General features: G+C 37.6%; 1 protein-coding gene across 3 annotated transcripts in view; it reads right to left on the reverse strand.

Annotated features, from left to right (window-relative positions):
- Nucleotides 1-1,100: 1,100 nt before the first annotated feature.
- Nucleotides 1,101-18,069, reverse strand: part of Tmem161b (transmembrane protein 161B) — a 70,451-nt gene continuing 53,482 nt past the window's right edge. Inside the window, exons 5-11 of one of the 3 annotated variants that reach the window (XM_029468324.2) lie at nucleotides 13,769-13,920; nucleotides 13,269-13,329; nucleotides 12,516-12,656; nucleotides 9,873-9,986; nucleotides 4,354-4,528; nucleotides 3,427-3,523; nucleotides 1,101-2,304 (exon numbers count right to left, since the gene is read on the reverse strand). In XM_029468324.2, the coding sequence (XP_029324184.1) occupies nucleotides 2,027-2,304; nucleotides 3,427-3,523; nucleotides 4,354-4,528; nucleotides 9,873-9,986; nucleotides 12,516-12,656; nucleotides 13,269-13,329; nucleotides 13,769-13,920 (1,018 nt within the window). In that variant the 3' untranslated portion in view covers nucleotides 1,101-2,026. The remainder of the gene's footprint in view (nucleotides 2,305-3,426; nucleotides 3,524-4,353; nucleotides 4,529-9,872; nucleotides 9,987-12,515; nucleotides 12,657-13,268; nucleotides 13,330-13,768; nucleotides 13,921-18,069) is intronic. The other 2 variants (XM_029468325.2, XM_021179988.3) reach the window with 2 other exon arrangements.

An 18,069-nucleotide genomic window follows, 5' to 3' on the forward strand; every position in this document is an offset into this window, starting at 1 on the left:
GAGAAAAGGACCCCTGAGGGGGCACATGGATTTTCCTGGAGGGGGATATAGAGTAAATTTTATGACTGGAATGAAGCTGGAATGGGGGGTCAGGAGTGGTCAGACTAGGGAGGAGAGGAGGTGGGAAGGTTGAAAGGAGACAGGATTAAAAGAGGGAATGAGGGGAGACAGCTAGAACTGAAGGGCATTTGAGGGCAGGAACGGAAAGCTAGAGCAGTTGAAAGTCACAATAAAATGACTCCTAATACTCATAGATCAGTATCTTACTCAGCCAACAACAGAGACACTTCCTCTTATAGCAGACGGGAACACATAGAGGCTCACCAGCAGACATTATGAAGTGGGGAAGAAAGAGAGAGACACACAGATAAGACTGTACGCACCTTGGAACACACAGCTGTACTGGATTTGTCTCCATTAAATCCCTCTCTGCAGAGCCCAGGAAACTCTGCAGAAGAGGCAGAAGGTGTCTGGGAGACAAAAGAGACAATGGACACCAGAACACGGCCCTCTCAGACATCTGAGCAAAGCACTTATGAGTTCAGAGACTAAAGCAGCATCAGCAGGGCTTATGGGTCTGGACCAGGTCCCCTGTATATATACTCTAGTTTTCAGTTTAACACTTTATGGAGAGGGACTGCTGAATAAATGCAGAGTGGTTCTCTAACTCTTATGCCTATTATTGGCATCTTATTTTTCTATTGGCCTGGCCTGTTCAACCATGCTATGAATGGTTTTTGTTTTCTCTTATTGTATTTTATTTTGTTATGTTTTGTTGTTATCTCTTAGAAGCCTGTTCTTTTCTAATGAGAGTCAGAAAGGGAGTGGATCTGGGTGTGAGAGGAGGTGAGCAGAAAGAGGAGTAGAGGGATAGGGACCTGTATTTAGATATATTGTATGACAAAAGAATTTATGTTTAATAAAAGGCAAAAACCAAAAAAAGAAAATGAAATTTAATGTGTAAGAAATCAACTAATCTTCATGACATTTTAAGTACTATTATCATATATGTACAACAAATAAATTACACTCTCTTGAGCTTTAAAAAAATGTATTTTAATCTCATTCCAAACAGAAATTTCTAGATACAAATACATCTCATTCAAATCATTGTTTAACGTACATTCTGAAACTTAAAATATTATAAGGATTCAATATTTTCATCTTTTATAACCTCAATATATTATATATTTAATATATAATATATACACAATACATACACGTAGTCAGCAGGATTGCAAAGTAATTCTCAAATTTGATCAGTATTGATAAATATTTTTAGATTAAACATAACTATTTAAAAATCAAAGAAAAAATAAAATACAGCAAGGCCCAAAACTAACAGTGAGACTGCTGATGTTCATATGGCCAATCATTTAAAAAGAACTTTCAAGCTGGGTGGCATTCACTTTAAAAGAATATTCCTGCTACTCTCAAGTAACAGTACTTGTAGACAATAGGTGATTTATATCTCCATTCAATGTAAAATGACTATGCAGCTTTTCTTACTGTAATATACAGTAGCTTTCTCTTCCTTTCTGTTGGATTTTTTTTTTAAGACTAATACATTACCAACAGAAGTAATTTTCATTCCTTTCCCTTCCCTCTGGCATGGCTCAGTTTGAAGATTGTTCTGTAGGCAGCAACTATGAGTAGTAACAGTACCACAACACCATGAAAAGCAGTCAGTAACTGGAGTCCTAGAAGAAGTCTAACAGACTGTTGGAGGTTTGCAGCTGTAAACCAAGATAATCAGAAGGATTACCCCTGCAGATAGCCCTCTCACATTAGTTCTCACAATGAGTTACAATTCCAATGCCACAGTGTGTAACAGTGTAACAACCTATCTCATGAGTTTTAAATATTACAACATTAATTCACCCTGAGAGTACAGAGGAAGCATTCAAAACAAAACACTCCAATAATTTTTTTCTCCGTTGTATTTGCATTCTTCCTTTGTCAATCCTTCAAGGGCACAGATATTTGAATTTAAAGTGTGACTTGGATATCCGTTTTTGACTGAAATTCATGCCACTGTCAGATACTGATGATAGAAAAGCCCAAAAAGGCTTGTAGAAAAGAGGCAAGCAGCAATCCACCATGTCAAAAATGACAGAAGTCCTCGAAAAAGGAGAGGCGTGAAGATGTTTTTTAAGCTGCTCAGTGCCACTGTGATTTGTGTAACAGTTACCTTCATCTTCCCATCAGGTGATGGTAGTTCAGGGTAAACCGAGTTGGAGGGGAGATTATTATCCACTGGCAAGGGAAAGGCAGCTTCTGGATAAATTCCCCAGGAATGATTACCTAGGATATTCAAGACACAAAACTTGATAAGTAGATGATTCTAAGGATCAAACAAAACAAACAAACAAACAAACAAACAAAACCATAAGAAAAGCAAACCTTAAATCCCCACCCATATTACACATTAAAAAGTTTGGTGGTAGAGTAAACAATTTTACGTTGAAAATAAAGTAATAATTTTGCTACCTGTTAAGGTAATAAAATTAACTGAACCATATTATAGAATTTTTTTTAAAGTAATTAAAGTATATTATAAAAAACAAGTATGACAGATCCTTAATTCAGTGCAGTGAAATCTGGCTATGAGTCAACAGCCTTCCTTGACAGAACAGCCCCATTAACTTCCTAGAAATCCTTTCTGGGGCTCCAGCATCACACCAAATGTCTTTCTGAGAAAGATATGACATCAATGTGAGAAACAGTTAATGGCTTTTAGAACTGGCTTCATCATAAACTTTTTTACCTTGCATAGGATATGAGTCACATAGTGTAACTGAGCTACCCGTCCCTTATGGTACAGAGGTCTGAAGGCACACTTAAACTTAGGATCTGTTCCCTGTATGAGTGAGCCTATTCAGATCATACTTAAAGAGTTTCTTGGGGCTTTTAAACCACCACTATGGAAGACTGCCTGAACTAAGAAAAGGAAAATAGGGCAACCATAGGTAGTTCCTGGGTACTAACACACAAAGAGACTTGACAGTCCAGACCCCACTTTTGCCCTGAAAATCCTTCACCCTTTCTTCCAACATAAGTTACCTGAAGTCAAACTGTCTATATAATCTGCCACCTAGCCAAGTTTACAAAGACTTTGTAATAACTGAAATCTTAGGCCCCAACAAACCTTTAATTCACCTACTTATAACACTCAAGTCTAAACAACAGTGCTTAGCCACATTATTTGAGAACTCTGGAATTAACCTTAAAAGAAAACCCTTTAAACATAAAATAATAAAACTGCACACATCCAGGCTTCTAAACCCAAGACCTTTCCAGAAAAGATTTCTCTGGCTTCCTTCTAAAGCTACAACAAACAACAGCAATGTCACTAGGTGCACATCCATGCTGGTGACAGAAAGCAAAGGGTGTGCCCTCGGTGCCATGGCACACACACATGCCTACCTAGTGTTTTCAGAAGCAGAGTCATGTGAAGCAGCATTACCAGAGGTGCCACATACTGCAGGGCAATGACACACAGGTAGTAAAAGACTCGCGCCACCTGTAACCAACAACAGCAGACAAGTGATGAGTGAATTAACTGGTCCTAAAGTCATCACACTGCAATGCTTATGATATTATCTAATCCCTTCCTGAGCAAACAAGTGAATTATTACTAGTCTACATTTCATTATGCATGGATCTTAAATTCAAAAAGGCTCAAACTGAAGATAAAGATTTTAGAATTTGAAAGTACTACAAAATTGAAGAAAAATCTCAAAAGTAAATTACCAAAATCTCTATGGAGAGCTACTTAAACAACAGAGTAAACAACTATAAAGGCAGATATGGACATGAACTCTATAAATAAAACACTAAATCTTCACTCCATATGAACATATTTGAGGTCAACTTTTGAATAACACGAAAATATATAAAATATAAAGATGAAAAACAGGCCAACATTCTAGTAAATCTAAAAAGAAAAGGGATCAGACTCTAGGCCCACACATCACTCACATCTCTCTTCTTGAAAGTCTCCACTAAGTACTTAGAATTCACATAGAGGGAGTAATCAGACAGGCACTGCATTCCCCAGTCTTCTAGTCGTAAGGTCTGACAACATACTGTAATGCCTTTCAGAAGTTTATATGGCTGCCCATTCAGCATCAGGGACTTGAAACAGCTTTGTAGCAACCAACAGTATTGACACATAAGCCCCTTTCAGCAGCAGAATTGGATAAACATCTCTGACAAATGCCAGCTTATGAGCACCCCATTTGTTTACAGGAAAGATATTATGAGATGGCATATTTCAATTAAAGGTCCAAATTATTCTTCATGAAATGGCTTCTGTCATTCATTTTCCATTTTGATTGTTATATAACTTGCCATTTTCTGTAGCTCAACTGTACTTATTCGGCCAGCTTCTTTCTTCATTTGATCCACACATTTCTGGGCCAAATTTAAATATGCTTGCAGGTGACTTCGCATCATGGCCAACCGCAAAACACAGAGCAGGATTATTAACCAGAGTCGAAGAGTATCAAATGTGGCTTCTGTCATTCTAGAGATCAGAAAGTGGATATGGTGCTCTCAGGGATCACAATGTATTAGCACAGTAGTCATGCTACTTACTATTCACCATGGAGACCATAGAAAAATTTATACTTATCTAGACTGAACCAGGAGACCCAGAACAAAAGAATTCTACTCTACCAATAACACATTTAATGGCTTCCCTTGTACAAAATAAGTAAGCATAAGCATAACGAAAGTATAGGTCACAAGAGAGCCCCCTTACTATCTACCTATGGCTAGGAAAAAACGTGAGCGATATGACAAAGGCAGTGAGGCTGAATGGTCGCAGATGATTTCGTTCAAAGGGATCATAGGAGACCACAGGTGGAACTAATCAAGTCAATGACTCACCTACAACTTGCTATAGTTTCACATGTTTATAGACTTATTTGGTTGGGGTAATTTCAGTCTGCTCTGTTTCTAATTAGGACCACTGAAAATTAAACAAAACAAAACAAAACTCATAGATTAGAAATCTCCTTAATTAATCTGTCATGTTCTAAGTGGTGCCTCAACAATAAGTTTAAGATTTTAGCACATCTTGTAGCTCAAGACTGAGGGGATTGGTGTGTGTGGGGGTTGAGGGGGGGGGAGGAAGGATAGAGACAGGTGCATCCCTGAAGCTCACTGGGCAGACAGTCCATGAATCAGTGAGCTTCAATGACACTGTCTCAGAAAAATATTAGTAGAATGTGATCCAGGAAAGACAACTGATATTGACAGTGTCCCCCAACCCTTTATCATGCTCACATACATGTACACATGTACACACACACACATACACACACACACACACCATATATACATGCACATACCCTTCCCCATTGTGATGCTTTGAATAGGTGTGGCCCCACAGGCTCATGTTTGAACGCTTGGCCCATAAGGAATGGCACTATCAGGAAGTATGGCCTAGTTGCAGTGAATGTAGCCTTTCTTTTGAACAAAATGTGTCCCTTTTGGGACAGTCTTTGAGGTATTCTACGCTCAAGTAACACACAGTGTGGTATGAGATCTCTGGGTGCTGCCTGCAGATGATAATGGACTACTAAACCTCTGAAATTGTAAGTCAGGCCCAATTAAAATTTTTCCTATTTAAAAGCTGCCTTGGTCATGCTGTCCCTTCATAGCAATGAAACCCTAACTGAGATAGCCCCTACACACAATGTTCCCTGTTGTGTGCTCTATTCATTCTAACGTCGATTTCAGGGTGCATCTTTGTCACGGGATTTTCACTGTCCAATTACATCAGTGCTGAGGAGGCCCATGATTGGACAGGGAAAAGGGAGGCAGAGTAAAGAGTTAGAGAGACAGTGTCTCAGAGTAGGAGGACAAGGAAGATGGTGGCTAACGTGTACCCATGTGGTGTTTTCCAGCTACAAGTAGCTATGATTTCACAAGGTTAAAATATTGGGATAGATCTTTTATCATTATTAATTAGCTCTGAAATTACTGTACTGGCATCTTATAAATTGTGATATTATTGATACATAAATCTGATTGGTTAAGCATTAAGAGTCTTGATTCTACCAGGGTAATGTGTATTATGATTGATGGCTGACCGTGGAGTTACTGGTAGCGAGAGGAACTGGGGGTGTGTGGGGAGCAAGGAGAGGTACGAGAGAGATGGCCCAGCGGGAGCCCTGAGGTCTGACGTGGCAGGAGAGTTGGCAGGCCAGCAGGAGCGCAGAAGCGTGGTCTGGCCCCATGCAGAGTTGGTGGGTTCATTATTTTAATATTTCCGGCAACACATCTTAACTCCAGCTCTTATTTGGAAAATCAGTGTGTGCAATTACACCAAGCATCATCGAGTTACTCTATCAAGTCACTCACAAGGTACTACTTTTCAAACAGAAACCAGTTCTTACAAAACAACAATAAAACCTTTAAGGTTTAAAGAGACATCAAAAGTCTATCTTCATTACCAAAATACTTTAAGCTTTTCCCATCAGTCTAACTTTTGAAGAGATGTCATAAGAGTATGTATTGTCAAGCCTTGCTTTTTATGTAGGTCTGGGGACCTGAACTTAGATCTCTGGGCTTGTCCAGCTGTCAACTTTATAAAATGAACCATCTCCCAGCCTGAAACAATTAAAAGAAAAGAAAAGAAAAGAAAAGAAAAGAAAAGAAAAGAAAAGAGGAGCCTAAAACAATTCACAATAGGTTTTCCCTGATCATGGTCTATTACTACATCACCCTTCTGTACAACAGCAATTGCCTGGGAAGTGAACTAAAGGCCTATCTATACAGGTGCTATGGTACATCATGCTGTTGAATAAGAAAAAGGGAAGGCAGAGAAGCCATGAAAATGTGATTCTGTTTGAGTGTTTTCTGAACTGAAGGTCAGAAATGGGAATGAGACAAAAACTTTATAACCCATAGTGGTTTGTTTCCCTTTTCAAGGTTGTAAAGGCACACAGATTTAAACTACAATGCAAAGGCACTGTTGGCTAGAAAACATAAAGACATAACAATTTAACAATACATTTCCACTAGAATAAGTGAGACAAACGAGCCAGTCAAAAACAATAACAGTATAAAGATGTAAGGGTATGTGCACCCTCAAAGCTGTCATTCCAAGTGACCTGTCTAGAAGTCTGTTCCCTGGAGTGTGGAACGAGGACTGACTGGTAACAGTGAAGATGGCTATTTCACAGCTATGGAGGAGAACAAGGCAAACTTAATAAACTAGAAAATCACTGGCTCATTTTCCAAGTTCAGTATGTGGAATCAGCTACTGATTAAGTATCTTCTAACACATCCTAAGGTAATACAAGTATCTGATCATGTGACCTGATGGAGTCTCAGGCAGGAATGTGAACTGGGGTCAATGCACAGGTAAAGAACAGGCAGAAGGTAAGGACAGCAGTCGCAGGCGAGCCTCAGCTCAGGTCTGAGACTGTATCAGAAAGTGAAAAAGAAGCTCACATATAACTGTGTGGAGGTGGAGGCAGGTGACCACCCACTGTGAGCTCAAAGTGAGCTGGGGCTTCAATAAGACCTAGTCTTTATCAATCAATCAATCAATCAATCAATCAATCAATCAATCAGAGAGAATGGGGAGAAAGAATTCTTTCCAGATTCCAAGGTAATAGTGGTCTTTAGGATAACTTCTAGTTTTCCTTTCTGGCTATAAACACACAAAGGCTGCATGTAGCCCCATTTTACTTTTTCCATACTGTACCAGAATTTAAGCACATATCCCATCAGCACAGCAGCATATCCACTATACTTCTGACTACAAGCACTATTCCATATACTTAGTACTTTATATGACAGAAAAACCACATCACTTTCTTTTTGACCAACAGTCATTATTTCATCAACTACCACATGGATGCTTGACTTTAAACAGATTTTGTTTTGAGACAGGGTTTCTCTGTGTACTCTGGCTGTCTTGGAATTTGTGTTATGGACCAGGCTGGCCTCAAACTCAAGACATTCACCTGCCTCTGCCTTCCACGTGTTGGGATTAAAGGTGTGCTCCACCACTGGCCAGCATAAACAGATATTTTCAACTAAATTATTAACTTACAACTAAAACAGGATAAGATGGAGGATATTTAGGCTATAATTTTGATTAACTGTTTATGAAATATAGCAGAAGCAAAGATAAAACAATGGAGAAAACAGTTTCGCGACTATCCCAAGGGAGGATGTTGTATATAAACAAATTGGATTTTGGTACTGCTACATTTAGAGGAGGGTGGGAACAGAGAGAAATGCGAATCTCACTAGGCTGCCCGGCCTGACCTTAAGCTCCTCATCTTTAGGCCTCCCTCATGACTTTAGAGCCATGACTGTATTCTTAGATGTGCATCCTCAGGTCTGTCTCCCACAAAATGGTTGAGTAACACCATTAGTCAACTATTTAACTTTTGAGTCTGCTTCTCATCTAGTCAATGAGAACAGTAACTATGAACAATTATTACACAAAAGACCAAGAAAAAATGCTGAGAATCACTGACACAGCATAATTGGTTTCTGACAAATGCTAGTTTCCTTGTTCTTCCTAATTTTACTTGTAATCTGTCAAGTTAAACCTATTATTAAGGGTTAGTTGTTTAGTTATATGTATGATAGACACTACTTCTTCAGGGAATACTTCCCTAGTTCAAAAGAATTATGTCAAAATAAAAATGTTATGGTCACCACTGGTTCTACTCTCCAAGGCAATTGAGTATATACTACACATAACACAGTACACACCATGCAGCCAGTGATTTGCCAGACTTCTCGACTTTAATTCTGACGACACAATAGTGAAAAGAGCATCATTAAGCACTTTTCAAAGGGCTGCATTACATGTGATCTTTCACTGAATTCTACCAAGAACCCTGTGAGGTAGATATCACTTCCTTTTCCAGATGGGGAAACAGAGACAGAACAGTTAAAAAATCTGCCTCAAGTGACATTGTCAATGAGAAGCTGGGCTAGAGTGCAAAGCAGCTGTCTAAACCTTCTTAGAACTGCAATGGAATCCCACGACATGTGCCTAGCACACAGAGTGGTTATTAGTGCCTGCCAATAAACTTCTTTATTCCTTTGATATCTTATTCTGCTAACACATAGTTGTCTAACTGGGGATATATGAACAAGTAATAATAATAATAATAATAATAATAATAATTTTAAGATATTACTTTTAATTTTCCTAAGTATGTTGTAGAAACAAATTTTGTTAGAGATGGCAACTATAGTACTTACTGTATGTCTCTAATTTATTTGAAAACATTTTATCTAAAAGGTATGAATGAAGCAAAAGGCAATGTTAAAATTTTCCATGGATAAGGAAATAAATACTACTATAGTTTTCATTGGCATTACTTTCCCTCCATAAGTTTCACAGTAGAACAATAATAAAAGCACCGTAGAGGGATCCAAATAGGCAAAATGGCAGATGATAATTGGACATCAGGAGATAAATCTCAGGGTGTATATAGGCTAATATTAGTATAGAGTAATATTTGTTAGTATTCTTTTCAAAAAAGTTCAAAAATAGGTTATATGATGGCCTGCAGCTTCAGGTTCAAGCCTTATCTTCACCACTTACACTAATATTAAAGAATAAAGTACCTCCACTTAATATAAAAGCAGACAAACAAAAAACTTTAGAAGTGTGACATGTCTTCAATTCTAGTATTCAGGAGGAAGAATCAGGCAGATCTCTGTGAGTTCAAGACCAGACTGATCCACACAGTGAGTTCCAGGACAGTCTGGGCAATATACTGATACTCTGTCTAAAAAAAAGATGAACAAACCTACCTACCATTAGAAAAAGCAACTTTGAAGTATAATGAAATAAAACATAGGACTCAAGTACCCATACTTACAAAGGGACACTCTCTCTACCCAATGGTGGGTTCATGATATAGTCTTTAGTGATTGGTTTCACCCAGAGCAGAACCATAAATAAAGGTGCCAAGAAGTTGATATGAAGTAATGTTCTGAAAATATACAAGAAATACCATAAAGATCTAGAAACAAAATGTGCAAGTATAACTAGGGTATAGCATTTCTAACTATTTACTGTTAACCAGAATCCTTAAGAACTGAGTTATTATCTTAGTGTTTCAGGTGAGAACATGCAGACCTAGAAAGACAATCCCTTAAATCCAGGACTCAATGATAGGTGTTTTAAGAATTATCTACAGTGATCCCAAGGGAATATATACCCACACGTCATCCGAAAATTTTCAACATAGCTAAACTGAACATTTGCTTATTATTCACAAATAAATGAGTAGAAGGCAAATGGCAAATGAAACACAACAGCTTACAACTGAGCAAACCTTGCAATATGCAATGATCATTTATAATGCCAAAATTACAAATGACTCAAGATTTGTATTTCTTGGACTGTTATAAACACAGATGAAATTCATTTACCATATACAAATAAAGATAATGTACCACCCCCCCCCCCTTATTTTTAGTTCTATGGAACAGACCTTGTTACACAGCCTAGCCTGGCCTTCATGTTACTCTCAGCCTCACAAAAGCTGGAACTACAGACATGAGCCACCATACTGGGGCTACATTCCTAATGCAGAAGAGGGATATCAGGATTAAGCTGCAACCTCTCTGTTAACTAAATCTGTATCCTACAGATACACATGGCTTGACAAAAGTTTTCTCTTTGGAACAAAAGACAGACTTGTTACACTATTTTATTACAACACACTGCTTTCATTATCAACCATAGAGAAGGCTTAACTATAGGTTTTAAATACACAGACTTTTAAATATTACTACATAGACAAATGGTAGGGACAGGTCTGGAGGACACAGGGCTGAGTCAGGAATAGTAAGTCCTGAGACGGAAAGGTGGTTACAACCCAAGCACAGTACAAGCTGCAGTGCCTTGCCATAGGGGTGCAGTCTGAGCTGCTCCTTTGCCACTCAGGCTACCCACAACAGAACTAGCTTGCTCATACTGTTGCAGCATGACAGGGTGAGTGCTGTACCACAACACGAGGCTGTAATAAACTGGAAATAACACAAAATCCCAAATTCCCACAGGAAAACCCTTAAAATAAAGCCACATTTTACTGAAGATAGATGCATCACCCTCTCTCCAATCATCACTAAATGCTTTATGTTTTATAACGTGATTCTTTCATCTCACAGTCTTGGTAAACCATGGAGGGCAGGGAAGAAAGAGCAGTATTAGGTATGCAGTGTTGCTAGGGAACACTCCAGTATCAAGGAGCAGCCCACAGCGGTTTCAGTAGCTTGTGAAGGGCTCCCCTCCACCCACCCTTTTCAGCTTATTTAAATCCTAACACTGGGGTTAGTGGACTGCAGTGTGTGTGTAGAGAGGAGGGGGGGGGGAATCAGGTTTTGTCTTAAAAGAAGCCTTTAGAGAGCTGGGTGGTGGGAAAGGCAGGGCATAGTGAAGAGCATGCTGAGTAAAAGAAAAAACGTGGGGGGAGATGAAGTAGTGTGTAACAGGGGCGGGGCAGCTAGGAACAAGTAAACACCTAAACACGGAGAAAATGGAGTCAAGAGGAAAAGTGAAAATTAAAGAACATAGGTAAAAGCTAAGAATGTAAAGAGAGGAATTAGGATCTTAAAGTGTCTTAAATACAGTGTCCTCCTAGAAGAGCTTAATGACTATATATATGTATATAAGATGGAGGGTCCAAGGATGACCTGCAGTGCAGGTATAAACGAAAGCATATACAAGCTCACCCTTCTGTTAAGGTGGGAGTGGGTGGGTAGGGGAGCAGGGCTGGGGGAGGGTATAGGGGGCTTTGGGGATAGCATTTAAAATGTAAATGAAGAAAATATCTAATAAAAAATTGAAAAAAAAAGATGTCTCTATTCATAAACAAACTAAACTCCAATCAACCAAATAAACAAAGACCCCTAAATAACTACAGAAATCAGCAATGGCTTCAGAGCCATGAGCAGAGGTTTAATGTTTTCTCCCTTAGATTCAAAATAAGATTTGGTGGTTAAACTAACTTGATGCAGGATGTTGCATATTATTTACAATCTGGAAATAAAATAGTGAAATACTTTAAGTTTAACATGCAGATCAACAACTTAAAAACATTCTTACAAATGTAACTCAGATTTAAAATTATTTGTCATAAATAAAAATATTAAAATATCTGAATCAACACATAAACTTTAAGTATTAAAAAAACTTTTTTAAAAAAATTTTTCTATGAGATTTTCAATTTGAATGTAGAGACCAAAATGCTATAAATCTCTGAATTAAAAAGAATATAAACTTTAACATTTTCATTTAAACAGGTAAAAATGAGTTTTAACAACAAATGTATTTTTAACACTAGCCTGAAATTTCAAAGAGAAACTACTTATAGCTGACTAAAAACTGGTGTGACATCAAATATTTATTGATATTAATTTTGAATAAAATAATTTATTTTATCACAATAATATACCTTAATTAAGATGGAAAACATATATTTATCTGCATGTGCTTATGTACATTTTCCGCTTACTGTGTAATTTTTTCTGTTGCCATATTCAGGGCATCCAGATGCATTTGAGCCAGCCGTAATCCAGGAAATGTCAAAAAAGCCCCAATGAGTGAACAGAAAACAGCCAGGAAAAATTTGAAAGTAAGTTTTGAAACAGGGCCCCTAGAAATAAAGTTTAAAAAAAAAAAACTGATAAATTTTTTGATAACTTACTAAGAACCATTTTTTCTATCCAGGTAATTTACAAGTCATGACAACGTCAGTACATCAAAGTATGTACTACACACATGCATACTGATCTTATTCTTGACAGGTCATGGTGAACTAACTAGAAACTAAACCAGATATTTCTTAAATAATAGCCAACAATCCAAGCTACACATTAATGACATATGGCTCAGATATAAGTTAATTTCATCTTTGGACACAGTGGGATTGTAAGAGCAAATATAGCTAAAAATTTGATGGGAAAGTCTTAACTTCAAATGACTGTACACAGTCTGAGTAAGGTGTTCCTAAAAGTGGTGACCCGGGGGCTGGCAATGGAGTTTAGGGGTAAGCGCCTCTCACAGTGAGTTTGGAGGTGAGCACCTGCTCGTCTGTATGCACTGGTCCCAGGGTTAGATCCCAATACCGAAGTGAGTGAGGGAGAGAAGTGAGAGTCCTATCATAAGGGAATTATTTTACTAATTAAAATCAATTATTTATAGTAAAAACTGCTTTAAGAATGAAAAATGTTAAATTTAAATAATGCTCAAATTGTCAAAAACTTACTGAGATTCTAAACCCTGCTTTTCAAGAAACTGCATTGCACTGTCTGAAAAATTTGTAAACCCTGTAGGAAAAAAGAGACTACTGTCATCATAGGGTGAAATATACTCTTAGAAAACACAGCATCTTATATGCTAATGACTAGCCTTTCTCTGTGTTAATAAGTATGCTATGATGCAATAAAAATCAGTTATTCCCAAGAACAGTCTCTAAAACATCCCTTTGATACTTGTACATTTCATGAGTGCAGAAAATTTGAATTAATTCCTTAGCATTACAGAAATTAATTAAACCTTAAGAAAAAACTAAGTGTGCAACATTTTGGGAACAAGGTTAATAAAATCTTATAAAACAGTAACAATAAAGATCTCATTGAAGAATAGTAAAGGTTAATTAGAACATAAGCCAACTCAACGTTTAAATATTTATCTGACAAAAACTTAAATACTGAAATAAAAAATATTTAACTAAAATTGATTTTTAAAGTTGTATAAAAGTTTTACCTGTTTCAAGGCCAAACTCCAGGTAGTTCTCTGTTACGATCAAAACTGCCATTGCTTTAACGAAGAAAAAAAATCCAAAGGTGACACAAACTGACCTTTCACCTCCATCTTCTACTTTAAAATAGTGTGTAGTTAATGAAAATAGAACTTTGCTGCAAAAGGAAAAGTTCAGGAAAAACCACAAATAACTTGTGGGAGCTATGTACAGCCATCTTTACATCAGGCAAATGCCAAAAGAATACCCAGTATTCGCTTTGATTCTATCTAGTGTCTGTCAGAGGTCCTTGGGAAGTGAAAACTAATGAAAATCTTAATGGAAATAGAACACAAAGAGAAAATCTAATGAGTCTATATTTTTAAATTAAGGAAAAGTATGTAAAAATTAAATTGTAATTACATAATGTATTTCTTATGTATATGACTCAAATTCAATGGGAGTAACAACAGAATTTGAGAAACCAATAGGTTCAGGACAACAGCAGCTTGAAAAGGAGTGGCAGAGATTTTAGGCTGCTACTCTTATCAGGCATACTTATTAAGCCTTTATATTTATTACTTGCACTTATAATAAATTACATATTATAATACCACAGAAGTCTTTTGTACCCACTAAATTATAAAATTTTAAAATTGCTTATAGTTGCTGGTGTTATATGAAAACTATTTAGAACCATCATTCATATGAGGGCTAAACAAAGACAATTCCAACTGAATATTCCAAACTGATCAAAGTTTCAACATGCCCACCTTGAAAATAAAACAAAAGGCAACATGTTACCTGAACTCCACATAACACATATTTACTCCTTTAATTAGGATCAAGTCAAATATAACGCACACCTAGCACTTGGACCGCATTCTCCTTAAAAGAATGCAGCCAGTTAACAAATGTAGACATAAGAAACTTTGATAGAGCTGGCTCCCACTCTCACAGCCTTTGCAGCACACTGAGCTCCATCGATACAGCGCGCCGGGCCATGCGAGAGCTGGCCCAGCACTGGGCGACTCTGTGCCTCGCAGAGGAAAACCAGCTAAACATGGGCAAAGGAGATCCTAAGAAGCGGAGAGGCAAAATGTCCTCATATGCATGCACTCTTTGTGCAAACCTGGCGGGAGGAGCACAAGAAGAAGCACCCGGATGCTTCTGTCAGCTTCTCAGAGTTCTCCAAGCAGTGCTCAGAGAGGTGGAAGACCATGTCTGCTAAAGAAAAGGGGAAATTTGAAGATATGGCAAAGGCTGACAAGGCTTGTTATGAAAGAGAAATGAAAACCTACATCCCTACTAAAGAGGAGACCAAAAAGAAGTTCAAGGACCCCAATGCACCCAAGAGGCCTCCTTCGGCCTTCTTGTTCTGTTCTGAGTACTAACCCAAAATCAAAGGCGAGCATCCTGGTTTATCCATTGGTGATGTTGCAAAGAAACTAGGAGAGATATGGAACAACACTTCAGTGGATGACAAGCAGCCCTATGAGAAGAAGGCTGCCAAGCTGAAGGAGAAGTGCGAGAAGGATATTGCTGCCTACAGAGCTAAAGGAAAACCTGATGCAGCGACAAAGGGGGTAGTCAAGGCTGAAAAGAGCACAAAAAAGAAGGAAAAGGAAGATGATGAGTAGGGTGAAGAGGATGAGGAAGAGGAGGGAGAGGAAGACAAAGATGAAGAAGATGATGAATAAGTTGGTTCTAGCAGTTTTTTTTTCTTGTCTATAAAGCTTTTATCCCCACTGTACACAACTCACTCCTTTTAAAGAAAAGAAATTGAAATGTAAGGCTGTGTAAGATTTGTTTTTAAACTGTAGAGTGTCTTTTTTTGTATAGTTAACACACTACCGAATGTGTCTTTAGATAGCCCTGTCCTGGTCCTATTTTCAATAGCCACTAACCTTGCCTGGTACAGTCTGGGGGTTGTAAATTGGCATGGAAATTTAAAGCAGGTTCTTGTTGGTGCACAGCACAACTTAGTTATATATGGAGCCAGCAGTTTTGTTTCGTTTTTTTTCTTTTGGTTTTACTTTTGGGTTTTATTTTTTTTCATCTTCAGTTGTCTCTGATCCTGCATATACGAAGATAATAGTTGTTCTGTTAACTGAATACCACTCTGTAATTGCAAAAAAAAAAAAAAAAAAGCGGCTGTTTTGTTGACATTCTGAATGCTTCTAAGTAAATATACTTTAAAAAAAAGAATCTTTGATAGAATGTCATGTTAAGCACTGAAAAAAACAGCTGTGTTTTAGCATTAGTCACATACAAAACAAACCGCGGCTAAAGAGACCTGTTCCAGAAGTTAGGCAAAAACCTGGAAGTTATGCAGTTAGATTAGAGGAGGCTGAGTTTTAACCCTAGCATAATCCAGAGCCTGGACACTCAGCACTCACTTGTCTGCCTCCACCAATGACACTAAATAGTCAATCCCAGAGCAGAGGAAAAGATGGACCTTTTCAAACTAGTTAAACATTTTTCTTACAGTTTTTCAAAAGGAGCATGCTCTATGCTAAAGCTACACTTTAAAAAAAACTTATTTTATTTAATCCATCAATTAATGAATAAATGGTGTTAGGTTCCCAGCCTAGGGCCTTAAGCTTTCTAGGGAAGTGCTAAACCATGAGACATCTGTACATCCTGCTCAATAATTTCTATAGCAAGGAATAAATCTTCACGTCTTCTGAATCTGGAAAGCTGGCAATCTCCTCAAAGCACAGAAAGACTTTAAGAAACAATACTGATGCAAGCTTGCATCTTGCAGTGCAGGACTTTGTTGTGCTTCTATGCTCTACTCCTCCTAAAATCCCTACTACTGCTATGTAAATCTTACCTGAACCTGCTAGTCAGTCTTTTTCCTATTTTTTAATAACACCTACTCAATCATATATAAGTAGCTATGAGTAAACTGTGGCACTGTTGAACTTGGCATGATGCTCTGCTGTCAAGCTTAAGCAAATTATCAAATTTATTTGATGTTAATTTCAATTCAAATGATTCAGAGGTTTGTCAAAAGCATCATTTCTATGTTATTTTAAGAAAGATGATTTTTAAAGCTTCTCTTTCATGAAACCATTACATATAAATCAATATTATTCTTCTCAACTTTTATACATAAAGAGATTTTGCCAATTATGACAAAGACTACAGAGACTCAACACCAGGTTTTTTGATAAAGCCTTGAGGAACCATATTATTTTATATTTACCTCAAAACTAAAGACACATATACACACACACTCTCTCTCTGTGGGTGGGTGTGCATTCACTTCACTTAAATCATGCCTGGTACAAGAAACGTAGCAACTGTCTGGGACTGGTGAAGTCACGGATCTTAGAAGAGAAACTACTCCATCCTACTTTATTAGACCAGCATAATTTTTAAATACATTCTAAAACTTTAAGTCTTTTTGTTTGCTTGTTTGTTTTGTTACTTTTTTTTTTTTCTTTTTTCTTTTGAGACAGTTTCTCTGTGTGGAGCCCTGGCTGACCTGGAACTTGCTCTGTAGGTCAGCCTGGTCTCAAACTCAGATCCACCTTTCTCTGCTTCCTGAGTACCTGGATTAAAGACGTGCACTACCACCGCCAGCTAAACCTTATACTCTTGTAATTTCCAGGTCAGTACAGCTTCTCTCTACAACAAATAAAGACCATCACAGAAAACAATAGACAAACTGCAGCAATCAACAGACCAAGCTGATCTATCTACAGTATAGCTCCTGTTATCTAAGACTCAGAGAACATTTAGACTAGGGGAGAAAAGGATTATAAGAACCAGAGGACTAAGAAGTTTGCAGTATCTCCTAGAAGTGACTGCCTAAAAACAACTGAATTATGACAATATCAATAGTCACACTAATGTGAAAGGGGAATAAATAAATAAACCTCACAGGGTCCAACCCCTAGACAAAAAACTACCAGTCATTAAAGACTGCTGAGAGGGAAAGGCTGGGTTGGTGTAGCTCTGCATCACTCTCTCTTCCCCTGCCACGAACACCAGTAAGAATCAAAGGGAAAAAGGCTATCATTTTGAGAGAGAGTGAGGAAGGACAAGGAAAACTTTGAAGAAGGAAAAGGAAGGAGAGAAGTGATGTAATTTAATGTTAATTTACTATAGTTTTTTAAAAAGGCCATATGCATTGAGAGACTATGACCAACCCTGACCTGAATTAAGTGTCCAGTCAATTTTAGCAATGCAGGAATAGTTTGACATACGTAAATGTAACTCATCATGTAGTGAAGATTAAAACACAGAAATAACACCACTTTACTAGAAAACTTTGGTAAAATCCAGAATTCATGGTAGAAATCATAGAAGGCTAGTG

The sequence above is a fragment of the Mus caroli genome, unplaced genomic scaffold, assembly GCF_978045245.1.
Source record: "Mus caroli unplaced genomic scaffold, Mus_caroli_1 scaffold_15, whole genome shotgun sequence".
Lineage (NCBI taxonomy): Eukaryota > Metazoa > Chordata > Mammalia > Rodentia > Muridae > Mus > Mus caroli.